The sequence below is a fragment of the Prionailurus bengalensis genome, chromosome A3 (assembly GCF_016509475.1).
Source record: "Prionailurus bengalensis isolate Pbe53 chromosome A3, Fcat_Pben_1.1_paternal_pri, whole genome shotgun sequence".
Lineage (NCBI taxonomy): Eukaryota > Metazoa > Chordata > Mammalia > Carnivora > Felidae > Prionailurus > Prionailurus bengalensis.
Genome location: NC_057354.1, coordinates 1,709,136 through 1,734,729, shown reverse-complemented (window position 1 = coordinate 1,734,729; position 25,594 = coordinate 1,709,136). Strand labels below are relative to the sequence as shown.

At 68.1% G+C, this 25,594-nt stretch overlaps 2 protein-coding genes across 4 annotated transcripts in view; one reads left to right on the top strand and one right to left on the bottom strand.

The window, feature by feature from the left end:
• The first annotated feature begins 502 nt into the window (after positions 1-502).
• ADRM1 (ADRM1 26S proteasome ubiquitin receptor) lies at positions 503-6,852 on the top strand. Its single transcript, XM_043553527.1, has 10 exons — positions 503-634; positions 1,357-1,570; positions 2,169-2,285; positions 4,264-4,387; positions 4,696-4,782; positions 5,241-5,322; positions 5,561-5,793; positions 6,000-6,157; positions 6,316-6,418; positions 6,624-6,852. The coding sequence occupies exons 2-10, from the start codon at positions 1,358-1,360 to the stop codon at positions 6,725-6,727; spliced, it is 1,221 nt and encodes a 406-aa protein (XP_043409462.1). The 5' UTR covers positions 503-634; position 1,357; the 3' UTR covers positions 6,728-6,852.
• LAMA5 (laminin subunit alpha 5) overlaps positions 6,070-25,594 on the bottom strand; it is a 51,071-nt gene continuing 31,546 nt past the window's right edge. For 2 of the 3 annotated variants that reach the window (XM_043553517.1, XM_043553518.1), the window contains exons 32-80: positions 25,039-25,178; positions 24,273-24,388; positions 23,669-23,880; positions 23,131-23,335; positions 22,794-22,938; positions 22,441-22,581; positions 22,137-22,298; positions 21,826-21,927; positions 21,638-21,721; positions 20,756-20,986; positions 20,165-20,278; positions 19,797-19,924; positions 19,514-19,594; positions 19,174-19,388; positions 18,884-18,984; positions 18,593-18,773; positions 18,366-18,515; positions 17,678-17,829; positions 17,499-17,609; positions 17,204-17,315; positions 16,401-16,571; positions 16,025-16,221; positions 15,794-15,910; positions 15,501-15,655; positions 15,063-15,204; positions 14,856-14,958; positions 14,182-14,292; positions 13,284-13,463; positions 13,045-13,193; positions 12,794-12,964; positions 12,527-12,663; positions 12,299-12,452; positions 12,029-12,162; positions 11,791-11,953; positions 10,937-11,071; positions 10,673-10,821; positions 10,471-10,603; positions 10,243-10,386; positions 10,009-10,139; positions 9,718-9,906; positions 9,492-9,630; positions 9,234-9,379; positions 8,973-9,165; positions 8,733-8,897; positions 8,450-8,606; positions 8,208-8,341; positions 8,018-8,111; positions 7,734-7,856; positions 7,055-7,540 (exon numbers count right to left, since the gene is read on the bottom strand). In XM_043553517.1, coding sequence (XP_043409452.1) covers positions 7,401-7,540; positions 7,734-7,856; positions 8,018-8,111; positions 8,208-8,341; positions 8,450-8,606; positions 8,733-8,897; positions 8,973-9,165; positions 9,234-9,379; positions 9,492-9,630; positions 9,718-9,906; positions 10,009-10,139; positions 10,243-10,386; positions 10,471-10,603; positions 10,673-10,821; positions 10,937-11,071; positions 11,791-11,953; positions 12,029-12,162; positions 12,299-12,452; positions 12,527-12,663; positions 12,794-12,964; positions 13,045-13,193; positions 13,284-13,463; positions 14,182-14,292; positions 14,856-14,958; positions 15,063-15,204; positions 15,501-15,655; positions 15,794-15,910; positions 16,025-16,221; positions 16,401-16,571; positions 17,204-17,315; positions 17,499-17,609; positions 17,678-17,829; positions 18,366-18,515; positions 18,593-18,773; positions 18,884-18,984; positions 19,174-19,388; positions 19,514-19,594; positions 19,797-19,924; positions 20,165-20,278; positions 20,756-20,986; positions 21,638-21,721; positions 21,826-21,927; positions 22,137-22,298; positions 22,441-22,581; positions 22,794-22,938; positions 23,131-23,335; positions 23,669-23,880; positions 24,273-24,388; positions 25,039-25,178 — 7,139 coding nt within the window. In that variant the 3' untranslated portion in view covers positions 7,055-7,400. Of the gene's footprint in view, positions 6,083-7,054; positions 7,541-7,733; positions 7,857-8,017; positions 8,112-8,207; positions 8,342-8,449; positions 8,607-8,732; positions 8,898-8,972; positions 9,166-9,233; positions 9,380-9,491; positions 9,631-9,717; positions 9,907-10,008; positions 10,140-10,242; positions 10,387-10,470; positions 10,604-10,672; positions 10,822-10,936; positions 11,072-11,790; positions 11,954-12,028; positions 12,163-12,298; positions 12,453-12,526; positions 12,664-12,793; positions 12,965-13,044; positions 13,194-13,283; positions 13,464-14,181; positions 14,293-14,855; positions 14,959-15,062; positions 15,205-15,500; positions 15,656-15,793; positions 15,911-16,024; positions 16,222-16,400; positions 16,572-17,203; positions 17,316-17,498; positions 17,610-17,677; positions 17,830-18,365; positions 18,516-18,592; positions 18,774-18,883; positions 18,985-19,173; positions 19,389-19,513; positions 19,595-19,796; positions 19,925-20,164; positions 20,279-20,755; positions 20,987-21,637; positions 21,722-21,825; positions 21,928-22,136; positions 22,299-22,440; positions 22,582-22,793; positions 22,939-23,130; positions 23,336-23,668; positions 23,881-24,272; positions 24,389-25,038; positions 25,179-25,594 lie in introns of those variants that run through there. The other variant, XM_043553519.1, reaches the window with a different exon arrangement.

The following is a 25,594-nucleotide window of genomic DNA, read 5'->3' as shown; positions in this document are numbered from 1 at the left end:
CGGGGGTACCGCACGGGACTGCTGTCGCCCCCGAGGACCATCGTTGATGTCGTGGGCTCTGCGTCCAGGCCCCGGAGTCCTGGGCTTTGGTTCGGTCACATACCCCTGCGGTCGTGAAGCCGGCCCTCCCCAACCCCTGGGTCCTAAGACGCCCTTCCCCTGACTCGGGGACTGTTTCCTCCACGTCCTGGGACCTGGCTTGCAGCGCTGGCCGTGAACCTGAGACGCCCCCTCGCGCCTCGCAGGTGCCGCCGCTCTCCCGCGACGGTGGGGATGTGGGCTCCAACGCCCACCGCTGGGTCGGCGCCTGCCACGCCACTCCGGTCGCCGCCGCCAGGGGCCGCCGCCGCACCCCTATGACACAGCAACAATAGGGGCCGCTCTGGCCCGCGCGCCGCCCGCCCGCGCTTCCGCCGGAAGGGGGCGCGGGGCGGGGCGGGGCGGGTCGATGGACGGCTGCCCTTTCCAATCGCTGGCGGTTCAGCGTCGGCCCCGCCCCTGACACGGCCCAGTCGGCGGCGAGAGCGGCGGGAGGGGGCGGAACGAGAAAGAACTTCCGGCGGGGCCCGGCAGGCGCTGAGGAGGAAGAGCGAGCCCGGACGGCGCCTCTCGGCCGAGTCGCGGCGCGGGCCAGGTGCGGGGGTCGCCGGGGGGCGGGGACGGCTGCGGGGGCGGAGCCTGCGCCGTTGGGGTCCCCGAGCCGGGGTCGGGTCGGCGGAGGCCAGGGGCCGTGCGCGGGGCGACGGCTGTGGGGGCCTCGGGCGCTCGGGCCGGCGGCGGCCGTGCCGGCCCGACCGCCCCGCGCGACGCGGGGGCCGCGGGGGCCGCGAGGTCGCGGTGGGCCCGTGGGCCCCGCGCGGAGGAGCCTGGTCGGCGCGGCGCGACCCCGGTCCTGGGGCTTGTCCCGTCTCCTCCCCCACCCTCCCACCGCGCTCGTTTGTGCAAGGGCGCCGGTCTGCCGAGTCGCAGCTTAACGGGCGTGCCCCGACGGAGCCCGGCCGGAGTCTCGGTCCTGTCCGAGGTGTCGGCGCCGTCTCCGCCCAGCTCACGTTGCTGAGCTTGTTCGGGGCCCCGGGCCGCAGAAGTGGCGCTGAGCGGGGTTCTCGGCGGGAAGCGGGGCGCGGTTGGGGTGCACAGGTTAATTCCGATCGTGGAGAAACCTGAGAAGCAGCTGCGGCCGCGCCCCGGCACCTGCTGGCTGCGCGCTCCAGGGAGACTGCGCCTCCGCCGCCGCGGGGGCCCCCTCTCTCCCGGCCTGGTGGCGGCCTTTCGCTCTGTCCCGCCAGTGTCACATTGGACGAGGAAGCTGGGACTTTCATGATCCTGACCGGGTTTGCTTGCTGGTCGCTCTTCCAGGATGACGACTTCAGGCGCTCTGTTTCCAAGCCTGGTGCCAGGCTCCCGAGGCTCCTCCAACAAGTATCTGGTGGAGTTTCGTGCAGGAAAGATGTCGCTAAAAGGAACTACTGTCACCCCAGATAAACGGAAAGGGCTCGTGTACATTCAGCAGACGGATGACTCTCTCATTCACTTCTGCTGGAAGGACAGGACATCTGGGAACGTGGAGGACGTAAGTGTCTGGTCTTAGGAAGCCCGCCTGGTCGTCAGGACCGTCGGGTTTTCCAGAAGCACGGGTAGCTGCTCTCACTTGGCTCTGGACACGCAGCTGCCCCGTTACGGTGGGGGTGTGCTGCTGGGATATGTGGGCGCCGCTGCTCCGGGGGCCCACACCAGCTGTTGCGCTTTGCTCACGGGCATTCGGGTCTCCCGCCCCGGATCTGTAGACTGCTCCTGTCATTGCGCCTGGGATTCGGGTGCCGTGTAAACGCTGCGCTCCACCGGCTCTCCTCCTTTTTAGCGCCGTCTGCTCTCCAGGCTCGTGTGTTCCTTGTTGAGAGCAGCGCAGACCCACTTTGAACCCACCTGGGAACGTCGTTCCCAAGACGTCTCTGTTCAAAATCCTTGAAAAGCCGAAAGGCCCCCTTCCCTGTTGAGCATCGAACCCCTCTCCCGGCCCTCATGCCCTTGGTGGGGGTGCCTGTGACCCTGGCCTCTCCACCCGGTGGTGCATCCTGTACCCCGCCCCCTCCCCCGACACGGGACCCAGCGTGTTTCCCGCGGAGGCAGTATTTGTGTGACGCTAACTCCTCCCCTGTGGCTCTCTGAAGGATTTGATCATCTTTCCTGACGACTGTGAGTTCAAGCGCGTGCCGCAGTGCCCCAGCGGGAGGGTCTACGTGCTCAAGTTTAAGGCAGGGTCCAAACGGCTCTTCTTCTGGATGCAGGTGGGTAGGTTTTGTTGGCCTGTTGTCTTTCCGCGTGGCTCACCGGGCGGTAGAGCTGGTGCTGGCCGAAGGTGACTGCCGCGGAACCTGAGAATTTCCGTGGAGCTCCTAGCGCCAAAGGCAGCGGAGCAGGGGACCTTTGCAGAGGGCACACGCTTGTGGCTGGGCTCCCGGTGCCCTTTCACGACCCGGAACTCCCTGGCACGCAGAGCGGTTTCTGGACTGGGCCCCGGTCTTGATGGCGTCGACGGGCACCCGGCCCATGATGTGCTTGTCACACACTCTTCCCCCCGCCCCCCCCTGGGCTGTGAGCACGCACGGCGGAAGCAAGGTTGACCACACGCTTTCTCCTTGCTGTGTATTTGTACAGAAACGGAGTGTTCTTTCCCAGGCTTTTCTGAGCCCTGCCTCCTCCTCCCCCCCGTTGTGTGCTTTGGGGTGTTTGGGTCAGCGCGGCAGGGCGTCCTGGTGCCCACGGCGGCAGGCAGCATCCCACTGGGCGTAACGGCCGCCCAGCCTTCGCCCACCTGTCGGCCGTTGGGCCCGTTTGCGTCTCCGATTTGTTGCAGGCGGCGTGTTAAAGAGTGATTTTCCACCAGGTTTGTTTCCCGTACGGGGGGGGTGGTGATCGCCGTGTTAAAATCCAGAAGCGGACTTGGTAGAAGCGGGTAAACAAGTGCATTTGCAGGGTTTTTTTGCCTTTTGGGTTTCTTAAGATCTTGAGTGAGCTCGCAGGTGTGTGCACGAGCAGGGGAGGAGCAGAGAGAAAGGGAGAGAGAATCCCAAGCGGGCTCCACACTTAGTGGGGGACCATGAGATCATGAGATCGTGGGCTGAGCTGACATCGAGAGCCCCACGCTTTGTCGACTGAGCCGCCCAGGTGTCCCCGCTTTTGTAGTTTTGACAGATGTTGCCACTTTCCTTCCCCAGAGGTGAACCTATTGCCCTCCCCCCAGCACTTTCCGGAACAAGGCAGAAAAGGCTTTCCTCTCTGTGGGCTGGACAGGCTGTGCTTCTGCCGAAGGAGCGTGAAAGCCGCTGTGGGCGAGAAGGGAACGAATGGGGGCAGCAGCCCCGTTCCACTGAAACTTCACCTGCAGACGGAGATGGGCCGTGGCTTGTTTCCCCAGTTTTGCCAAGAAATGTTTCCCCAGAGGGCGCCTGGGGGGCTCAGTCGGTTGAGCGTCCGACTTCGGCTCAGGTCATGAACTCGCGGTCCGTGAGTTCGAGCCCCGCGTCCGGCTCTGTGCTGACAGCTGGGAGCCTGCTTGGGATCCTGTCCCCACCCCCCACTCGTCCACCACACGCGTGCCCGCTCAAAAATAGGAACTTGTAATAGTAATAAAAAAAAATCGTTTCACCAGCTCTACTGCTTTTGTTTCTCCCAATTTTGCCCTTCTCCCCACTTCCTTCTGCCCGGGAGGGGAGGAGCTCTGTTCTGTCCCTTCTGTGTCCCTGGCACCCTGCAGGCCCACAGTGCACGCTCAGGGACGGAGGAATGGGTCGTGGGCACTCTGGCTCGTGGGCCTGGGGGCACTTCGGGAGGTTGTGGCTGGTGAGCGCCTGCGAGCCTCTTTATGGAGCTCCCAGCGGACCCGAGGGGCCACGGCTGGGGCTGCTCTGCGTGCCGTGGGGTCGCAACCGGTGGTTTTGTGGCTTCACGTGAGTCACCGGAAGGTTTCGTGGCTCTTAGACTGTTGTGTAAAGGGTCCGGTCCTGGAGGGTCAGAGGGCCTTGCGGGTGCACGTAGGGCGCTTTTAGTGCTTCAGTGTCCCTACCCGGAGAACCAGCGTTGCCACGGCACCGGCGATCTTGTGGGACTGCTGTCCCTGTCCGCCCTGCTGGGCCCTGTCCTCAGTGCCGTGTGACTGTGGACAGGAAACATCACTTGTCTGAGCCCCTCACCCTCGGGTGTGAGCCCCTTCGGTGGCAGGTGGGCTTTCCTGTGGCAGCTCCGGTTGTACCCCCTCCCCCACAGGAGCCCAAGACGGACCAGGACGAGGAGCACTGCCGCAAGGTCAACGAGTATCTGAACAACCCCCCGATGCCTGGAGCGCTGGGGGCGAGTGGGAGTGGAGGCCACGAGCTCTCTGCACTGGGCGGTAACGGTCACCTCCCGGAACACGCTGGGGTGTCCGAGCACGTGGCGAGGTCTTGGATCCCTGGCTGGTTGTTTTAAAGGGACACGGAGGCGTCCCAGTTCCCATCGGTCCCCAGCCCCACCTTCCAGGGGCGAAACGTCTGAGCTCCACCCTGTCGGCTCGTGGCACTTGTGGTTTGGGGGAGAGCCGAGGGAGAGGTCCCAGCGCGCGCTCCGTCTCAGCGTCAGCCCGAGTCCCCCAGCCTCCCCAGGGCCCCGTGGGTGTTGACCCGGCCACAGGCCCGAGTCTGAGCACCTCCTGTCTTACAGGCGAGGGCGGCTTGCAGAGTCTGCTGGGGAACATGAGCCACAGCCAGCTCATGCAGCTCATTGGACCCGCCGGCCTTGGAGGACTGGGTAACCCCACGGCCCCGCGGCCTGCGCTAGGGGCGGACAGCCGTAGTTAGGGTCGCTTTGCCATTCGAGGTCTTCCTTTAGTTCCTCGTTGGCTCCGGGTGGTCTCTGTGAACACGTGTCCCCCATGCCGGCTTCCCTGGGAAGGCCCCCCCCCCCCCCCCCCCCGTTCCCTGCTGCCCCCGCTGTTGTGCCGGGGCGGGTGTGTGTCGCGCACGCCTGGGAAGCGCTCGCTGCTCCGCCAGGTTTGCAGCGCGTTCGTGTGCGCTAAGTGCGTCGTCTGCAGCCCGGGACGGAGGTGCCCGGACCTAATGGAGTGAGGCAGTCGCTAGTCCGGCACCTCAGCCCGCTGTGGCCACTGCTTTCCCCTCACCCCTTGGGTTTCGTGCAGGATGCTTGGCCGGGAGAGGTGGGCTCTTCGGGAGGGTGTGGCATCTGAGCTCACGTCTCTTTGCTCGCAGGGGGACTGGGGGCCCTGACCGGGCCGGGCCTGGCCAGCTTACTGGGGAGTGGAGGGCCTCCGGCGAGCAGCTCTTCGTCCAGGTGAGCCCTGTGCTCCGCCCCACCGTGCCTGTGTGCCCCCAGGCGTCCCCTCGTTCGAAGGAGACCGGACATAGGAGATGGCGAAGGACAGAGAACCCCCCCATCCCCCCCCCCAGGGAGGGTCCTTTGGGGCCTAGACTCTTCCGGAGTCCCAGCAGTTCCGGGACGTTGGGGGCAGGACCGATGTGGGCACCCTCAGGGTGTGAGGCCGTCCCATCGCTGCCCTCGCTCTCCCCAGCTCGCGGAGCCAGTCGGCAGCAGTCACCCCGTCCTCCACCACCTCTTCTACCCGAGCCACCCCCGCCCCTTCCGCTCCAGCAGCTGCCTCGGTGACCAGCCCCAGCCCCGCACCCAGTTCAGGTAATGGAACCAGCACGGCAGCCAGCCCAACCCAGCCCATCCAGCTGAGCGACCTTCAGAGCATTCTAGCTACTATGAACGTGCCGGCAGGGCCAGGAGGCGGCCAGCAAGGTAACACGTGCTCCTCGGGTCCAGGCTGGGGGGGTGAAGGTGCCTGCCGCCCCCTGCCTGCTCGCTTGCTGGCTTTCCGAGGCGTGGGGCCGAGCGTGTCCCCGGGCTGAGCCGCTGCCCCCCTCACCTTGCCACACCCGCCAATTTCGCGGCTTGGGCGTCTGTGTCGGCCTCGAGCCGCTGACGGCCCTGCGCTTATGTCTTAGTTGACCTGGCCAGTGTTCTGACGCCCGAGATCATGGCCCCTATCCTCGCCAACGCGGACGTCCAGGAGCGCCTCTTGCCCTACCTGCCCTCTGGGGAGTCACTGCCACAGACGGCAGAGGAGATCCAGAACACGCTGACCTCGCCCCAGTTCCAGCAGGTAGACGCTGTGGCCTGGGTGCCCCTGCCATGTGCTCGGTGGAAGGGGGCACAGCTCACCGAGCTTCAGCGTGGCTCCCGGTCACGGAGCGTCCCCGCCCCCCTCCCGGGCTTTCACCAATAGCGTGTGCTCAGGGGGCATCTGGCTTTCTTTCGCAGGCCCTGGGCATGTTCAGTGCAGCCCTGGCCTCTGGGCAGCTGGGCCCCCTCATGTGCCAGTTTGGCCTGCCTGCAGAGGCCGTGGAGGCGGCCAACAAAGGCGGTAAGTGCCCGCGCCCCCACCCTGCGCCCAGGGCAGGGTTTGCTTTTCTCCTTGTAGTTTGCACGGCACAGGGCTGGCCGGCTGGGCCCTGGAGGTTCTGTGGCCCTGGGCCTTGGTGTTGATGTTTTCATCTCCTGTGCCCTCCAGTTAGCAGTCTCGGGCCGGGGTCTAGGAAGGGCGCCTCACGTTTTTAAATGTACTTTAGATGTGGAAGCATTTGCCAAAGCCATGCAGAACAGTGCCAGATCCGAGCAGGAGGGCGACGGGAAGGACAAGAAGGACGAAGAGGAGGACATGAGCTTAGATTAATCATCCGCTGTGCCCAAGGGGTCGGGATTCGCGGCCGGCGGCCTCTGCGATGGCGTCTGTGGCGCGGAGCGCGCCCTCACCTCCGTTCCGCTTGCTGAGAAATAAAGGTCTTGTCTTTTACCTGCCACCTCTGGTCTTCCCGTGTGCCCAGGAGGGAGCCGGGCCGAGCGCTGCCCCTCCAGCCCTGGCAGTTCTGACTCGGGGGGTGGGGGGACAGCCACTCCAGGCGAGGGGAGCCCCCGGGCCGGCGCTGCCCCCGTGAGCACGTCCGGAGGCTAGATCGCCTCTGACTGCTTTTCTCCTTTCACAATTAAAGTCAACGCTCCGTTAAACAGAAGTAGTAACTTTTTAATTTCAGAAGCAGGGCAGATTTCTCACGTTACTAAAAATTGGTGGAGGAAAATCTCAACGAAACTGAAAGATAAAACGTATTAAAAACCCCAGTTTACAGAATTTTATCCTTTTGCTTAAAGAGATATAACTTAAAGCTCTTTCCAGAAGATTCATCACCCCTAGACCCTAGAATCCAGACAGACACAGACTTTTAAGCAGCAGAGGGCAGGGCCTGCAGGCTCCGAGGTGGGAGCCCGCCTGCCTGGGGCAGCCCTCCCGTGGACTCCAGGCCCGGGGCCCCTGAAGACTGTCCTGCACAGCCACTGGAGGGGCAGCCGCGCTAGGTGGCAGGGCAGCCACTGGCCCCCACTGCCCCCTGAACACCCACAGAGCGAGGCCAGGTGACGGGGGACCGGTTCACCACCAGGTTCCTCATGCAGCCATGGTAGGCCAGAGGCCCAGCCTGTGTGTTCGTGGGCCCTGGGGGCACAAAGGAAGATGGACAGGTTGGAACAGAGGCCAGTGTCCCACCAGCAGCGTCCCCTCCCCCAAAACCTGTCTCCCCGGCTGCCCCATCCCAGAAGATGGGGTGGAAGCGGGGGGGGGGGGGGGGGGATCCCAGCACCTGGTCCTTCAGGGGCCGCTCCCACCCCCAGGCAGAGGCCACACTCACCGGGCAGGCCCCCAAGGTGCAGAGGGGCCAGGGCATCCCCTGAGGCCACTGCCACCATGGGGCCTCGGGTGCTGTTTGTCTGTGTGTCCACCGTCAGCCGGAGGGTATTCCCGCCTTTGGTCACTGCGGGCACAGGGTCCTTGTAACTGGGCTGGGAGGGGCCCGGGCTGTTTGCCCAGGGGGTCCCACTGGGCGGTCCGCGGCTGCCCCTCCTGGGCACTCCCCCAAGCACAAAGGCGCGGGGTGGGAGCTCGGCCGTGGGAGGGGGGGGGGACCTGGCTCACCTGCCAGTCGGTGCCACTGCCCGTCACACAGGGCTGCAGGGCACGTCACCCACGTGGAGAACTCCCCGCCACCGTCGTCTGCCCGCAGCAGGACCTGGGGCGGGGCGGGTAGGTCAGGAGAGCGTCGCTAACCCGGGTCCACACTGCGGTGTGGGAGCAGTGCCCCCACACCGCCCCCCGCCCGACCTACCTCCTTCTCCCGCAGCTGCAGCTGCAGGTAGGGGGGCGCCCGGCCCCGGCCCAGGTGGAAGAGGAGGCCGGAAGCTGCCCGGGGCCGTACCTCCAGCTCCAGGCTCACGTCAAGAAGGGTGACCCCCAGGGTGTCTGGGGGGAGGCACTGTGAGGGAGGGAGGCAGGGCTGCCCGGCCTCCCCCCACCCCAGAGCCCCACTCCTTCCCCAGAGGGCTGGGGGCGCACTGATGCCCTACAGACCTGCGGTGATGACTCCCCTGCTCTCTGCGAAGAATAGGCCCTTCTCCAGGGGGCCTGAGAAGCATGGCGTGACCCCCACCACCCGTGTGGGGGGCCCCAGAGGCCGCCCATCCAGCCTCAGTCTCCTCACACAGCCGCTGAAGCCGCTGACGGCCACCTGTGGGGCACAGACGGGCTGGTGTGGGGAGGGCCCCGGAGCCCTGGGAGGGGAGTTCAGCTGGGGGGTGGGGTGGGGAGCAAGGTGGTTCTCGGGGGTGTGGGGGGGCGCTGAGGTGCTTCTCACTGGGGGCCTAGGGCTGAAGCCACTGGCAGGAAGGCCCCCCACGAAGAGAGTTCGGGGCCGGGGGCTCCCCGGCTCCCGGCGCTGCTGGCCAGGCTGCTCCCGGTCCTGGGCCCGGACCCCGTCTATCACCAGCTGGATCCGAGTCTTTTCCCACCGCACAGACACCTGGGGGCGGGAGGGGGCGTGTCAGAGTGGGAGCTCCCAGGGCCCTGCCCGTGTCCCCTGTCCTCAGTGCCTCACCATGTGCCACCGGCCAGCCCGTGAACGCCGGCGGCTCTGGACACGGAGCCGGGGCCCGGGACCTTCCGTCTGAGCGACAAAGCGTCCGTGGCTCAGGAGGAGAAGCAGGGAGGGGCCGCCGGCCGTGAGAGGGGCGGCGAGGAGCAGGAGTCCTCGGGGGGCGCGAGGGCGGACCAGCATCGAGACCTGGGACCTGGAAGCCAAGCGGCACCATCAGCCTGGGCGGCCCCCCCACACCCACCCCACCTGGCCCAGACTTACCAGTCCCCCGGGGGGGCCGGGACGTGGGCAAACTCTAGGTGACTGGGCAAGGGCCCCCCAAACTGGTAGGCATCTCGGGGGCTCCTGAGGGGCCGGGGTGGTGTGCAGGCAGGGTCCCGGGGAGGCTGGCGGCTGCGTCGGGAAGCCTGGGGGGGGGGGGGGTGGCGGGGTGGTCAGATGGGACGCAGGAATGCGTGGGGGCCGCCTTCCGACAGTCCCCAGCTCCGCCTCGCTCACGCTGCCCTCCCCGCGCCCTACCTTCCGCAGCGCCGCAGCCCGCGGTCCTTGAGGTGCCCGCCCAAGGGTCTGGGCACGTGGCGCAGGAGCGCAGTCTGCGGTCACGTTGACGCTTTTGGAGTACTGCTGCAGGTCGAACACACGCTGCGGACCCAGGAGCCTGAGGGGGGCAGTGTCGTCAGCGGCAGGGGGGGGGGTGGCGGGGGGGGGATGGGTGGCGGCCCCCACACCCCCGCCCGAGGCTCACCGCAGCACGAAGACATTGCTGATGCAGCCACTGAAGAAGTCGCCAGGCTCCGGCCTGCCTCCCAAGGACAGCTCAGCAGCTTGAGGAGGCTGGGGCTGGGGCTGGGGCTGGGGCTGGGGCTGGGGCCCGGGGGACGGCCCCTGGTAGGGCTTCATCTGCTGAAGTTGGTCATCCACATAGAGCCAGACCCTGCAGGGGACAGCAGCGTTTCCCCCACCCTGCCCTGCCGGTGGCCCTGCCGCCACCCTGTCCCCGAACACCGCAGCCAGAGGCCCCGCGGGCTGGGCTCACCCTGTGTCGTTGTTGTGGAAAGCGACATAATGGGGGGCACCGTCAGCAAAGCTGTCGCGAGTTTTCACCTCCATCCTCGACAGCCGGAGCGTCACGCGGCCCTGCTTCAGGGACACCTGGCATAGCTCATCCTGGGGACAGCGGTCAGGTCAGTGGACCAGGCCGGGGCACGCCTCCTGCCCTCCAGCCGCCCGAGCCCCATGCGGCCGCTGCCGGGAGCGGGGGCTGACGCACCTCGGATTCTCGGTGGTAGAGCAGACCGCTGTCCCGCGTGCTGCGGAAGCCGAATCCCGAGTAGAAGTGGCCCGTGAGGGGAGCAACGTGAGGGAGCTCCAGGGACAGGAAGCCGTCGCCATGGAAAGTCACGGCCCGTTGCATCTACGGGAGGAGGACGGTGACGGTGAGGGCCCCGGACACGGGCCCGGAGAGGGTGGCGCCGCCGGCCGGGGGGGGCGGGCTCACCAGCAGGTCGGCGGTGCAGCCCGCGCTCACGCCGGTCGTGTTCAGCCTCTTGAGGTCCACGTACTTGCCCAGAGCCTTGATGCCCTTGATGCAGCCGCGGATGGAGCCTCCGGAGGGGAAGAGCTGCCGCAGGCTGCGGGGGAGGGGTGTCAGGGCCACCGCCCGGCTGGGGGCCCCGCCCGCCCCGGCACCGCGGGCTCACCTGGGGGGCAGCTGGTCAGGCGGCACGCCCCCCAGGTAGTAGGCGTCCGCCAGCTCCAGCGTGTTGTCCTGGTCCACGCTGAACACGGAGCTCCTCTCCACGCGCACCAGCACGCGCTTGCGGTTTTCCGCCAGCAGGAACACCTGGATCTGCGAGGCGCCCGCGTGCGGGGGCTTCAGGGCGACCCCCCGGCCCCGCCGGCCCTCCCCCAGCCTCACCGCCCAGGGCAACCCCGGGGCCCCGCCGGCCCTCCCCCAGCCTCACCGCCTTGCTGGCGGAGGTCAGGGCCTGCAGCTTGTGTGCCAGGTTGTGGGGTGGTTGTGCCTCCTGCAGGCCGGTGCCAAAGTCATAGAGGAGGGTGAGGTTGCCCTTCCGCACTGCCAGGCACAGGAACTGGTCCTGGGGGGTGGGGGGCACGGGCAGGGTCGGTACGGGGTGGTGGGGGCAGGGTCCGTATGGGCTGGGGGTGACGGGGAGGAGGAGCGGGGTCAGTATGGGGTGGGGAGGGCGGGCAGAGTCCATATAGGGTTGAGGAAGTGGGCGGGGCTGGGGAGGGGGGTCAGGGTCAGTATGGGGTGGGGGGTGGGAGTGCTAGGGAGCAGGGAGCAGGGTCCGTACGGGGTGGGGGGCGCTGGGGGGGAGCAGGGTTGGTACGGGGCGGGGCACTGGGGGGGAAGCAGGGTCGGTGTGGTGGGGGGCTAGGGAGTGGGGAGAAAGGTTGGTATGGGGCGGGGCTAGGGAGCGGGGAGCAGGGTCGGTACGGGGTAGGGGGCGCTGGGGGGGAGCAGGGTCGGTACGGGGTGGGGGGCGCTGGGGGGGAGCAGGGTCGGTAGGGGGTGGGGGGTGCTGGGGGGAGCAGGGTTGGTATGGTGGGGGGCTAGGGAGTGGGGAGAAAGGTTGGTATGGGGCGGGGCTAGGGAGCGGGGAGCAGGGTCGGTATGGGGGGACTAGGGAAAGCAGAGCAGGGTCGGTACACAGGGGGCACTAGGGAGCGGGGAGCAGGGCTGGTACGGGGGGGGGGGGGGGGGGGGAGTGGGGGGGGAGGCTGGAGAGGGGGCGCAAGGTCGGTACAGGGTGGTGGGGGGAGGGGGCGCGCTGGGGCCAGGCCGCGGACATGCCTGGTGCTGCAGGAAAAAGACGATCCCGTTGGAGGACACAAGCCGGAGCTCCTGCTCGAAACGCTTCGTGTGGCCTATCTGACTGCCCACGCTGATGCGAGCGAAGCCCGAGCCGTCCAGGTAGGAGCCATCGGTGAGCCACGGGTCCCCGGTCGCCTTGGAGCTACAGGTCAGAGGTCACAGGGTCAGCCAAGCACGGGCCGAGCGCGGGGGAGGGCCAGGCGCCGGCCGCACGTACCGGGCACAAGGCTTGTCCACGGCCGTGTCCAGCTGGAAGGTCTCCTCGAAGTTATAGAGACTGAAAACCTCCTCGTTGAGCGTGTCCATCTCAATGCAGCCAAGGTAGCCGGGGAAGCGGAGGGGTTCCGGGGGCTGTGGGCACAGGGCACAAGTCAGGGCGCCCCTCACCCAGCGCAGACCCCAGTGGCGGTGCCCACGGTGTAGCACGCGGGACCGCAGCCACACACGGAGCAGGGCCTGGCGGGACGGAGTGCGGGCCCACGCTCACCGTGAAGTCGCTGGGGTAGCCCCCCACGTAGAAGACGAAGTTGTCAGGGTGCAGGCTAAGCAGCCCCTGGGCCCCAGGGGCCACCGTGTCGGCCTTGGTCTCATGGACCGTCTGCTTCTCCACCGTGATGGACATGTGGCCGAACTGGAGGGTCCTGAGGGCAGAGGGGGTGGTGAGGAGTGGACCCCGCCAGGTGGCCGGGGAAGCACGGGGGGCCCGGCCACCCACCTGTCGATGCTGACTGCGGCGAACTGCTCCCCTATGTTCTCGTCCACGCTCAGGGTGGCGGGGCCCGCCTCCCCCAGGCGGTACACCCAGTGCACCTTCTGGTCGCGCAGAGCCACGCCCATGTAGTCGCCAACAGCCTGCGGAGGTGGCGGGAGACTCAGCAGGAGGGGGTCCCAGCAGAGCAACACCACCCCCCCCCCCCCCCCCCCCGCCAACCTGGTGCCTGGCTCCGCCCAGACCGCCGTGCCGGCTGTGCCCACCCAGTACCTGGCGGCTGCCCATGTACAGCACGAAGCGGTCCCCGGTGACCTGGCCAGACGCCAGCTTTGGACTCTGGAGGTAGAACTTGAGAGCAGTGTAGGCGGCGAGGTCGGAGAGGTCCCGAGGGGCACGCAGCTGCACCCCCGAGCGCCCGTTGAACTTCATGGGCACCTTGACCTACGCGGGGGGTACGTGGCTCATCAGCGTCCACCGTCTCACCCCCCGGACGCCCGCTCTCCCCCGGCACTCGTGCCCACCTTGCTGGCAGCCCCCCGGGCTTGGGCAATGAGCTCCCGCACGCGGCCGATGTTGGTGGACAAGGCCAGGCTGGCGTTGTGCGCCCCACGATTTTCCAGGAGGCTCAGCTTGGCCAGCAGCCGTGGCAGCGTCTTCTCCAGGGTGGACACTGCGGGGAGCAGAGGGGGTGACCCTGATGGCCCCGTCTCACAGGCTCCCGGGCCACCCCCGTCGGGGGCACCGCACCCCAGGCGCCCACCTGAGCGGCCCGCGTCCAGGACCACCTGGCCCAGGTCCTGGCTCCGCAGGCCCCCGTACTGGCCCTGCCACCGCTCCAAGTTCTGCTGCATGTTCCGAATCCGGGACTGCACACGGGCGGCCGTGTCCTGGGCTCCAGCGGCCACGGCTTTGGCATGAGCGATCTTCCTGCTCGTCTCGTCTGTGGTGGGCAGCGGACAGGTGCGTTCAGAGCGACGCAGGCAAGGACCACCCTGGCTTCACCTCCCATCCGGGGAGACCGCCAGCTCCCCCCAGAGCTCACGAGAACAAGCACTGGAAACACCACTGTCTGTCCTGTCCTCTACCAGATGGTTCCTTTTACGCCAGCTTCTCAGACCACGGCCCGGTCACCCTAACGCCCACTCCCCATGGCCACCGTCCTCCGTCCCAGGGCCCTGCCTCCCCATGGCCACCGTCCTTTGTCCCGGGGCCCTGCGTAAGTCTCCACGGCCCCCATTTGCAAGCTTGCTGGCACGTTCTACCCTCGAGCGGGCAGCCACACGGTCGGACCTGGGTGGGGCACACCGGTCCTTGCCCAGAGGCCTTGCCTGCGTCCTTGGCTCCAGCCACAACGGCCGCGTCGGTCCCACCTACACCTCATGTCCTCCAACCACCCCTGTCCTCCCTTGGACATCCTTCCCGGGAGCCAGGTCCTGCCCAATGCCCCAAACCCCTGGGGGTGAAATGTCCCCACTACACACTCCCCATGCAGCCACCCTGCCCCAGAGGCAGGGTCCCAGGGCTGGGGCTACCCAAGAGTAAACACGTCCCCTGTCAGAGCCCACTGGGGAGCACGGACCAGCACGACGCCCGTGGGGGGGAGGGGTCTGTTCACCCCAGGACAAGTGGAAGGTGAGGCCAGACGGAGACCAACCTACCTGTGTCCATGGCCAACATGGCCTGTACCTCCCGGACTCGGGCTGCCAGCTGCTCCTTCTTGGCCTGGGCATCTCGGAGCGGGGTCCCGGTGCCCTGGAGGGTAGCCCGCGCTGTGGCGGAAGGCAGCCTCAGCCCCGGGAGCCCCTCCTCCCCCACTCCTGGCATGCAGGCCCAGCCCTCTCTGCCGGCCCGACCAGCAAGGATGGACCCAGACCGACGGGGAATTCTGGACACGAGGGCCCCCAGCTTGGGCAGGTGCTGGAGTGATGGGCTCGTGGCAGCCACCGGTCCCTCCACAGGCGTAATTATCCCCATCTCGTACATAAGATAACGGAACCTCAGAAGAGCCGGGCCACCGCCTGTGGGCTGCCCACACCCCAAGGGTTCTGGCAGCAGAGGGAGTGTTCCTGCCACCTTTTTTCATGCCACAGGCTGGTGTGCACACGGCCCCCAAATCGGGACAGTAGCAAAGACCCTTCCCGGGCCCGTTACAAGGTCAGGGGAGTGGTGGCCCTCTGCATGGCTGCCAGGGCAGCACGCGGACGGTGACCAGGATTCCCCCACAGGCAGCCCTCCCCCTCCCTCACACCGTCACCTATGTGAGCGGGCTCCCCAAACGTGAGCGGGCACAAAGGGCCGCCCCCGTCCCCCCCCCCCCCCCGCCAGCACTCACCACGGCCCAACCTCTGCTCCTCCCGGAGGACGGCCTCCACCAGGGCGCTGCTGTTGGCCAACAGCTGCCGGGCTAGGGGCTCCAGGCCCCGCTGCACCACCGTCTGCAGACACGGGGACGGGACCCGGGTCACACCTGCCTGGCGGGAGCCGGGGCAGGGGGAGGGCAGGGGCTCCTGCGGGGCTGTGGGGAGGGGCAGGGCCTCACCGCCCACGTGCGGCTCGCCTCCTGCAGCGCCTGGCCAGCAGCGCCCTCCGCGGCCTGCACAGCTTGGAGGATGCTGCCGTAGGCGTTAGCGGCCTCGATGGCCCGCTGGATGAAACGGTCCCGGTTGACTCCTTGGATGATGCTGTGGGGGGTGGGAGAGGGACACTGGCTGTGCGGCCGGGGGACCCAGACATCCTCGGGCCCTCCCTCCTGCCATCACAGCTGCCAGGCCAGCCCGCCCGCCTCCTCCAGCCCCCCACGCTTCATCCCTTCCCTGCTCCCTGCCAGGTGTGCCCTCCCTGTAGCTTATGGCCAGTTGGGGTCAGGGCTTCTGCCCAGACCTTGCGGGAAACAGCAGCCTCTCCAAGAGCCCTCCCAGACTCGCCGTGTCCCAGAGAGGACCTGGCGAGTGCCCGAGGCGCTTCTCGGGCCTCGCACCTGGTCAGGTTGAGGGCCAGCTGGTCCAGCTGCCGTGCGTGCGCCTCGGCAGCCTCCACCAGATCCACCTTGCTGCTCGCCGGGGAGAAGGCCCGCATCTTCTCCAGCAGCGGGGTCCGGGCCCCGTCCAGGTTTGCGGCCAGGTGCTCGTACTCCTGGGGGGTGGGGAGGGCTACATGGGACCTTCAACCCGACCCCCTACTCGCTCTCATGTGATGTGGGAACCCAGAGGCGTGTCCTACACGCAAAGCCCCACCCGGACCTGCCTGGGTGCCCCCAGGAGTGGCACTCACCTCCCTGGCCTGGTCCATGCCGTGCAGGCGCTCCGAGAGCTGGGCCAGGATGTTCCGGGCCGCCTGCAGGGTGGCACTCAGAGTGGCATTGTCCCTGGACAGCTCCTGCTTCCGTTGCTGGAGGACACGGGGAAGAAGAGGGTAACAGGGACAAAAAGATGGGACAACGTAACAAGGAGCTTGCAGGGCAGGAAGGTGAGCGGGAGAGGGAAGGAGAGGAGGGCCCCTCACCAGGACCTCCTCCAGGCGCTCCTGATTTTGGCTGTTGAGTTCCTCCGCCTCCCGAGTGGTGCCCACCGCCCGATTCAGGGCCCCTCGAAGGTCCATGAGGCCGGCCTCGTGCCGGGCCAGCTGGTCTCGGGTGCGCTCGGCCAGTGCCTGGTTCCCCTCCCAGCGGCTGGTCAGTTGTTCCTGGACGCGGGCCAGCACTGGCCAAGACCCCACACAGGGACGGGGGTTCAGGCGGAACTCCCGAGGCCCAGGTCCCGCCCAGTCCCCAGTGCCCCAACTCAAGCCGATCTCAGCCATTCTGGGCTGACCATCACCCCCTGGGGCTCCCGGACCAGTCCCTCCCCATCCCTCCTTCTCTGGGACCCACACCACTCACGTCTCCGGGCTTTGTCCAGCTCAGCCTCGGCCGCTGCTCTCGGGGCGCCCAGGTCTCGGGCCCGCATCTCCCCAAGCAGTCGCTCCACCTCGGCCAGCGTCCGGCGCACGAGCTCACCCGACGGGGCTGAGACGTTGGCCGGGACCAGGTGGCCTGTCTGGGACTCAAGCTCTACAGGGACAGGGGTGGGGTCTGTCAAGGCCAGCCCGCGGCCCAGGCCGACCTCTGCCCGCTAGACCCCGCCTGAGCACGCTCAGGGCACCAGCACGTGACCCAGAAACGCCCTGGATGAGTCGAAAGACCCTGGCTCCAAGCCACGGCTGTGCTCGGCTGCTGGGCCGCCTGACCTCCTCACCCCCACCCCAAACCCTGCCGCCCATCTGCTCAGCCCATCCCCTCGGCTTCCTTGCCTGGCCAGCTCCTGCTCCAGGACAGCAGTGGGCTGAGATCTCCCCTCCTCCCTGACCCCTGGGCCAGGCCTGCGCCCCCCAGTCTCTTCTTGTGGTGACTGATCTGTTCGTAAGTTTTTCCAGGGAATGGGGCACCGCCAAAAGGGGGCACGGTATCCCCAGAGAGGGCGCGGGCACGCCCCACAGCATCCGCCTGCCCGCTCCTCTCCGGCCACACCTGCATCCCCTCCTGCCCCCTGCGGCCCACTCAGGCATGGCACCATCTCCCCGTCGACACAGCCAACCCTGCAGGGCTCTTCGGCACCAAGCCCCCTGGAGGCAGCACTTCCGGCTCGGACCCTGAGCACCATTCTGCTTGCCCGCCATCCCCTGCCCAGCTGGGTTCGCCCCTACCACTCAGGATGCGGTCCACAGCCCTGATGGATGCCAGCAGTGTCTGCGCCCGGCCCAGCGAGGCCTCAGTGCCGTCCAGGAGCCGGCTAGCCCGGGCTAGGGCTCTTGTGGCCTGTGGACACAGCGTCCCATCAGAACACAGCACGGAGCATCAGGGGTGAGAGCAGACAGTCGGGGGCCCTGGGAGAGGACCTCTGGAGGTCCAAGCCGCTGTGGGAAGGGGTGTTCCAGGGGAGGAGCATCCCCGGGAGCGTTGGGGGAGGGGCCTCCCCGCAGGCGTTCCCCAGGGTCCTGCCTGGCCGTCCAGCCTCTGCGTGTCCCGTCCGAGGCCTGAGCTCTGTCGTTCCAGGGCCTCCAGCTGCTGTGCCGTCTCATGGCGGGGGCCCAGCGGACTCCGGAGCTGGCTCTGGGGAGGAGAGAAGGTGAGAACCTGCGCCCCGGGAGGACAGGCTGGGGGTCCGGACTGACATGTACCTTCAGGTCAGTGATGGAGGCATTCAGCCTGTGCAGCCGGGCCCAGGCCACCGAGCTGGTGCTGATTCCGTGCAACTGCTCCCGGATGGCAGGGAGGAGGGCGCCGGCCTGCTCTAGGTCGTCCAGGAGCAGCACCACACAGTGGTCACACACTGCAGGCAGCACGGGCGGGGGTGGGGTGGAGGGGGAGTCAGTATGGGGTCGGGGGTTGGTGTGGGGCCAGGGAAGGAATCGGGGGGGATGGTGTGGTGGGGACGGGTCAGCCAAGGATCACAGAACTGGCACAGGAATGTTGAGCTACACTGAAAGTGACACGGTCAGTAAGGGTCAGAGGCGAGCACGGGAATCACAGGATCAACCGAGAGGTCGGCACGGACTCAGAAAGTCAGCAGGGAACTGGGCAGGTGCCAGGAAGCGGGTAGAAGATCAGGGTGGGTCCAGGGGTGCTAAGGACCGGTTGGGGAGTCCAGGACTTGGGGATCAGAAGAAAGCAGTGCGTCAGCATGAAGTTCAGGGACCCCTTGGAAAACTGAGAGAGAGTTGGGGTCACAGCATTTCTCTGGAAGTTGAAATTAGCATAGGGACTGCCAGGTCACGAGGGGCTGGGACCCACACGCCCACAGGCAGACCTGGGAGGATGCGGGGACGGGCGTGGCTGGCGGAGCAGGGCCAGAGCACAGGGGCGCACCTTCGCAGTGGACGCCGCGGTCCCCAGGCCCGTCGGGCACCGGCACCTGGTGCTGGTGACTGCAGGTGTCACAGCGCTCCCCGCTGAGCCCGGGGGGGCACGTGCAGCGGCCGGTGTGCAGGTCACAGTGGCCCCCTTGGCACCGGCAGCCTAGGTACAGAGGGGCGGGGTGAGCGCTGGCAGAAGGTGGGGGGGGGGCGGCCACCCCACGGCTCCCCGGTACTCACGCCTGCAGCCCTGCTCAGGGCGCCCCCAGTGGCCCGGGGCGCACTCACGGCACTGGGGCCCTCCCGCCCCTGGCCGGCAGTGGCACTGCCCACTCTGGGGGTGGCACTCAGAGCCCTCCGCGGCTGGTCCGCAGGCACACGGGCGGCAGCCCCCACAGCTCTGGAAGCCGAAGTGTCCTTCCTGCGGCACAGACCACCTTGACGGCGGGGCACCCCCCGGCTGGGAGGCCCCGCCCCTCAGCCGCAGGCCCCGCCCCCAGCCGCAGGCCCCGCCCCCCCGGGCAGCCCTACCTGACAGCGGTCACAGCGCGAGCCTGTCACGCCTGGCTTGCACACGCAGTGCCCGCTGTGGGGGTCACAGGTCTCCGTCCCACACGGGGAGCAGTCACACCCTGCAGAAGGGTGCCGCGGCAAGAGCCCTGAAGCCCCCTCCCTCCCTCACCGGGCTCCTCCTCGCCGCCGTACTCGGACCTGAGCCCCTCGCTCCGCCCGGCCGTCCCCCCCCCCCCCTCCATCCCACGGAGGCCCCCGCGGCGGCCTGCTCGCCGCCCCCCGCCCTCCCCCGCGGCCCCCGCGCCTACGGGTGCAGTTGCCGGGCAGCAGGGCGTTGCCGTAGAAGCCGGGGGCGCAGCTCTCGCAGCGGGGCCCGGCGGTGTGGCGCAGGCAGCCGCGGCAGGCGCCCGTCAGGGGGTCGCAGTCGCTGAAGAGCAGGTTGGGGTCACCGTTGCCACTGCAGTCGCACGGCTGGCATGAGCTGCCCAGCACCATAGGGTTCCCGAAGAAGCCCGGCGCGCACCTGGGGACGGTGGCGAGGTGAGCGGCCTGTGTCCCTCCGCCCACCCGCACGCACGCCCACCCATACGCCTGCCGACTCACGCGCGCGCCCCCCCCAGCCCCCGCCCCCACGCCCAGCTAGCTCACCGCTCGCAGGAGGCGCCCGCGTAGCCGGGTTTGCAGAGACACTGTGTGCGGCCACCCCGCAGGACGCAGCCCACCGCGAAGCTGTGGGGACGGAGATGGTCTTGTTACAGCGGGGCACCCACCAGGGGCCCCGACCCGGAAAGCCCACCTCAGCTGTCCCGGCCTCCAGAGAGCAGTGCTGACCCAACCGGGTAGGGGATGGTGACCTTCCACACTGGGCTGTAAGGGAGCGTGGCCACCAGCCGCCCTTTGGGGGGACCCTGGAGCGGCTGGCCCAGCTTACTTGTTGGAAGGCACGGCGAGGGGGCAGGGGCAGCTGACACAGGGGGCCGTCGGGTCCTCGGACCCACTGCGAACAAAGCCAGCCTGGCAGTGCTCACAGCGGTCGCCCTCGGTGTTGTGCTGGCAGCCCTGGGGCGGAAGGCACAGGTGGGGGCGCTGACGACACAGGCCCTGCTCCTCACAGCAGGGTCTGACCAGCCCTCCCGCCAGCCGCGCCAGGCACTCTATGCCCAAGGCCAGCCGGTGCCCCGCCCAGGACACCTCCCTCCACCCGCACCCCAGTGTGGCCACAACCGCTGATCCAAGGGCCCTGGTCTCCCCGAGTCTGTGTCTCGGTGGGCTGCCCGGCCTCTGCTGGGCCCTACTCACCTCGCAGACGCCCGAGCCGGGGAGGCAGCGGTCTGAGTGGCCATGGCACTGACAGGGGACACAGCGACCCAAGAAGAGACCTTTGACGTCCCGGTAATAGCCGGGGGCACACTCCTGGGGGCAGAGGCACAGTGGTCAGGAAGGGAAGCAGAGCCAGCCCCAGAGTGCAGACGAGGGACCACGCTCTCAGGCCCTCAGGAATCCTGGCCCCGACTGGCTAGAGACATGAAGTCAGATCCCCAAAGGCATATGGACGCCCTGACTCCGGTGAGCAGCCCCCCAACGTGGGTTGGGCCGCCTCTCTCTCCTCCAGATGCCTCTTCTGACTGGGCGGGTGCTCAGTGACGAACCCCTCGGACAGACAAGCAGGTGGACGAATGCGTGAAAGGGAGGAGGCCGGGCAGGCGTGGGACGCGGCGACGCCGGGGTGGACCCGCGGAGGCAGGCGGACCAGGCAGTGAAGGGATACGGCGCAGCCGTGCGTACGGAGGGCCAGGCAGGGACACGGGTGACAGGGGAGGGGCAGACAGATCAGCCGGCAGGCGGGAGGTGAACGGGGAGACGGAACGCGGCCGCCTGCCCCCACCTCACCTGGCAGGAATCCCCAAGGTAGTTGGCAGGGCACATGCACGACTCCACGTTGCTGGCTGGAGGCCCCCCGCCCGCCTCGCCGGCCACCTCCAGCGCCACCCTGCGCAGGGAGACGGCCGAGGAGGTCTGGGAGAAGAGAGCGCGAATGTGCAGCTCCTCCAGGCCCGCCAGTACCATCATGAGCTCCTCGCGGGACACGGCGCTGTGGGTCTCCGTGTGCCGGAAGTTCCCCTGTGGGCCGTGACGGTGCTCAGCGGGGCAGGACGGGTGACTTCGGGGCCAGAACAGCCCAACCACCCGTGGGGGGACCGGCCCCCGGCCCCCCACCTCCCATGGAGCACAGACACCGCCTCCAGACGTGGTAAGGATTCAAACACACGGAGGAGATGCTTTGAATTTTAGAACAAAACGTAGGTGAGCGCTTTCTGATTCCAGAGACTGACACGTGAACGAGACACAAAAACACTAGCCACGCGTGAAAAATCAAGAACTCTGAATCCGTTAAATATCTGAATTTCCGTTCACCCGAAGACACCTCAGATAGAGACCCAGACAGGCCAGGAGCTGAGAAGAGAGCCGCTGCTCCTGAGGTAGACACGGGGAGGCCGGGGCAAAAGGCAGTTGGACCCGCAGGGCCGCCGGGCGCCCCAGCAGCTGCTCGGCCATTGGGGGTCAGGGCCCCGCGGGCCGGCAGGTGGCCGGGAGCGCCACGGGCGGCCAGAGCAGCGGGTGGCGATGTGTGCGGGGGAGGGGCCGAGCTCCCGCTCCCAGGCCCCGTTTTCTGTCCCGGAGAGCGGGCACGGCAGCCTCGGGCCCCCTGGGCTCCCCTGGGCCGTACCAGGATCCAGGATGGCCCCGGGTGCCCGGACCAGCTCTGCTCACCTCCACCAGCTGCAGTTGCCCGCGGTGGACATGGCCGGGTGCCGGGTACGCCGGCTCCAGGAACATGATGCTCATCTGGTTGCCCTGGGGAGGCGTGCGGGCAGATGAGGGCCGGCAGCCGGGCTGCCCGCCGTCCCGCTTGGCGGTGCCCGCCAGCCCGCGCGGCCACACCCACCCCGTCCGGCTACCTGCAGCACTACGTCCGGCCTGCTTTCCATGGGGATGAACACGTCTCCCCGCTGGGTCTCCGAGTGAAGTTCGTAGCGGAGGGTCCCGCCATAGGATGACACCTGGAGGCAGGGCAGAGAGACGTGACCCGGCCAGACCCTGACAGCGGGCCCAGGGTCATCAGCAACAGGGCTGGGCTGGGCCCCGGGCACCCTCACAGAGCCCCTATCCCGCCCTGGATGTGGGCACCTCATGCTGTCCTCCCCCAGCCTCCAGGGGGTTCCTGGACACCCTCACAGTGCCGTCCCCAGGGCCGGCCTCGCTCGCTCACCTTGTCCCCCAGGTAGGAGGGTGGGGCCTGCCAGTACAGCTCAGGGAAGGCCTCGGCCCCGAGCCGCAAGTCGGCGTAGAGCAGCTCCGAGGCCGCCCGCAGCTCGTGAGGCACCACCTGCCGGTCGCTGCTCAGCAGCGTCCAGCCCTCCATGTCCACAAGCTGTGGGCACACAGGAGGGGCGCGGGGTGAGCACCCTCACGTGCCACGGGGCCCGTCCCGCACCCGGGGCCTGCCGGTTGGGGGTCACGTGTCCCCTCTGGGAGGCGGCCCTGCCCCAGTGCAGGTCCTGCTGACTGCACACCTCCCGGCGGGTGTGGGCCGAGCTCCCGCAGCGCTCGGTGGCACCGAAGCAGAAGCAGCGGGTGCAGCCTTTTGGGTTGGCAGCGTCCAGGAAGAAGGTCCCCAGGCGGCACTGGTCACACCTCAGGCCCTGCACGTTCTCCTGGGGGCGGGTGGACAGGGCAGGTCGGTCGGCCACGTGCTGTGGGCTCGACCACCCTGGCTCGCTGTCACCCACTCGCTGACGGGCTGGGTCCCCAGAATCGGCCGGGAAGCCCCCAGTGACCCCAGAGGAGGAGTTTCAGCGGCTGAGGCAACACAGGAGGTGGGGCATCAGGCCGTGGAGGCCACCTAGGCCCCCCCCTGGCCCCTCACCTTGCAGTAGCACTGGCCCGTGAGGGGGTCGCACACGCCGGGCGTGGAGCCCGCTTCGTGGCAGTCACAGGGGCGACAGCTGGGGTAGCCGTGGAAGCCAGGGGCACAGGTGTCACAGCGGCGCCCGGCCACATTGGGTCTGCACCTGCCAGAGGAAGTTCAGATGCTGGCCGGGCCTCCCCTCCACGCTTACTGAGACCACAGGTGGCCCCCAAGGCAGCGGATCCCCAAGGTGTAACCCCTCCTCCAGACCTGGGGGGGGTGCTCTCAGTGGCAATGCCATCCCTGACCCAGGACCGACCCCGGGCCATGGTGACAGCCCCACGGCCCAGCTCACTTGCACTGGCCACTGTCCATGTCACAGGTGGGATCCGTGAGCTCCTGGACACCAGGCCCCGAGCAGTTACACTCCTCACAGCCAACCAGGGGGTGGCAGCCAAAGGTCTGGGGCTGACAGACGATGCAGTCGGGCGGGACGGTGCGAGGCGGGCAGACACAGCGGCCGGTGAGCTCATCACACAGGCGGCCTCGGCAGTCACAGGCTGCAGAGCATGGGCGTGGTGAACCCTCTGCCCCATCAGAGGCCGGGGGTCCGGGCCCGAGGACACCCCACCCCACCCTGGCCCGGTTTCGCCAAGCTCCAGGCCGCCTGGCCCAGGCGGCTCCTCTGATGTGCGGTCAGTTGCCCAGAATCGCTGTCCGGTCCCCGGACCCTGCCTGACAGCCAAGCCACGGGCTGCCTGAGGTCCTACAGACGGGGCAGCAGAGCTCTAGAACTTTCTTCTGGCCACCGTACCCACACTTCCTTCCACTGGGAAGCCTCCTTGGGATTAGGACCCTCCTTCGCCGGCACCCCCGGGGGCTGAGTTACTCACGCCTGCAGCTGGGGAAGCCCCAGTAGCCAGTGGCACAACGGGAGCAGTCACGGCCGATGACATGGGCACGGCAGGGACACTGGCCCCCAAAGGGCTCACATGTGGGGCCCGTGGCTCCCATTTCATGGCAGCCACAAGGCCGAGCCCCGTTGTTATAGAAGAGAGAGAGAGAGGAGGCTGCATCACGACAGAACTGGGACGAGCTGCTGGGGCTGGGGTGAGAATCAGGTGGTGAGGCCAAGTCCCCATCCAGAGCCCCGCCCCCGCCCCACCCACAGCCCCGCCTCCAGCCCCGCCCCACCCACCGCCCCGCCCCGCCCCCGCCCCACCCACTGCCCCGCCTCCGGCCCCGCCCCACCCACCGCCCCGCCTCTGGCCCCGCCCCGCCCCTGCCCCACCCACCGCCCCGCCTCCAGCCCCGCCCCACCCACCGCCCCGCCTCTGGCCCCGCCCCGCCCCCGCCCCACCCACAGCCCCGCCTCCAGCCCCGCCCCACCCACCGCCCCGCCTCCGGCCCCGCCCCACCCACCGCCCCGCCCCCGCCCCACCCACCGCCCCGCCTCCGGCCCCGCCCCAGCCCCGCCCCGGCCCCGCCCCGGCCCACCTGACGTGGTATCCCTGGCTGGCACACTGGCTGATGAAGTCGTAGGATTTGTCCAGGGGCTCCTCGCGGAGGTAGCTGGAGCTGTAGGCCTCCTCGGGGACCACCAGCACATACTCCTAAAGCACCAAGGCCTGGTCACCTTCCCGTGGGCCCAGGGGAGGACCCAGGTTGGGGAAGTATACCAGAGCCTGCCGGAAGCAGCACATCACGAAGGGGGGCGGGGGGGTCTCTGTGACCGGCCAGGGTCCAGCCAGGCAGCTAAGACGGTAGTGGCCGCACCACACCCAACCCGGGCCCCAGCAAGGCTGGCAGGTGTTGGGTGCCCAGTGGGCTGCTCTGAAGGGAGGTCGGCTTCTGGGGCCTAATGGACGCTTGGGGTTGTGATGCTCAGCGATAAAGAAACGTCCAGCCTCTTGGTGCCCCCCTCCCATCCTTGTCTGCCAGACATGCCTTTGTCCTCCCTCTCCATCCCTCTAGGCCTCCTCCTCCGAGAAGGCCACCCTGACCAGCAGGGCTCCAGGGGGACAGCAGGCAATGTCTTGGCTCTTAGATACCCTCCCACCTCCACCAGCCTCACAGCCTGGCCCGGAGGTCCGTGGAGCCCGCTCTCCCTGGCACCTGGCGTGGGGCTGGGCCACGCAGATGGACACACCCTGCCTGAGGTGACCGATGGTGTGATGCGTTCAGGACATCCATACCCGGAGACGCTAGCCCCACGTCAGGCCCCAAGACATCTGCGTGCAGACATGGCGTCCTTGGGACTCACCAGCCAGAGCCACCGGCCCTCGGGCACACGCACGGTCACGGTGAGCTCGCTGTCGGTCACATCCAGGACAGTCTGGCCCTCACACACCACCAGGGTGCGGCAGCCGTAGCCGTGTGGGCAGAAGCTGGCGTTGGCGTGACCTGGAGGGGGATGAAAAGGCAGGTCGGCACACACCCTCCACGCCCCACAGACCGGCCGTGGCCCCGTGGCCTCATTCCGGGGTCGCTCCCGGAGCCACCAGGGAGGAAGAGATGGCCACGGGACAGCGCCCTGCCCACCAAGGGGCGTGCATCTGCGATGCACAAGGCGGACATGTGACCGTGCGTCAGGCCTCTCTGGCTGGGCCCGCTCACGCTACGTGAATCGGGTGTGGCCACCCACAGAGGCCGCTAGGCACGGGTCCCGAGCTCGGCCGAGCAAAAACGAAGCAGACACACGTGTGAGAACACAGGTGCCGTCGACACGTGTCCCACGGTGAACCCGGGATTACCCGCCTATGTGACAGGGCGAGCCCCGACTCTGGAAGGGAATCAAGGGAATCCGGGAAGGGGGCCCG

Bases quoted from the DNA above. Each gene is read 5' to 3' on its own strand.
- ADRM1 (XM_043553527.1), top strand. From the start codon at position 1,358: ATGACGACTTCAGGCGCTCTGTTTCCAAGCCTGGTGCCAGGCTCCCGA. The intron at 4,783-5,240 runs GTAACCCCACGG...CTTTGCTCGCAG, and splicing joins CGCCGGCCTTGGAGGACTGG to GGGGACTGGGGGCCCTGACC. The intron at 5,323-5,560 runs GTGAGCCCTGTG...CGCTCTCCCCAG, and splicing joins GCGAGCAGCTCTTCGTCCAG to CTCGCGGAGCCAGTCGGCAG.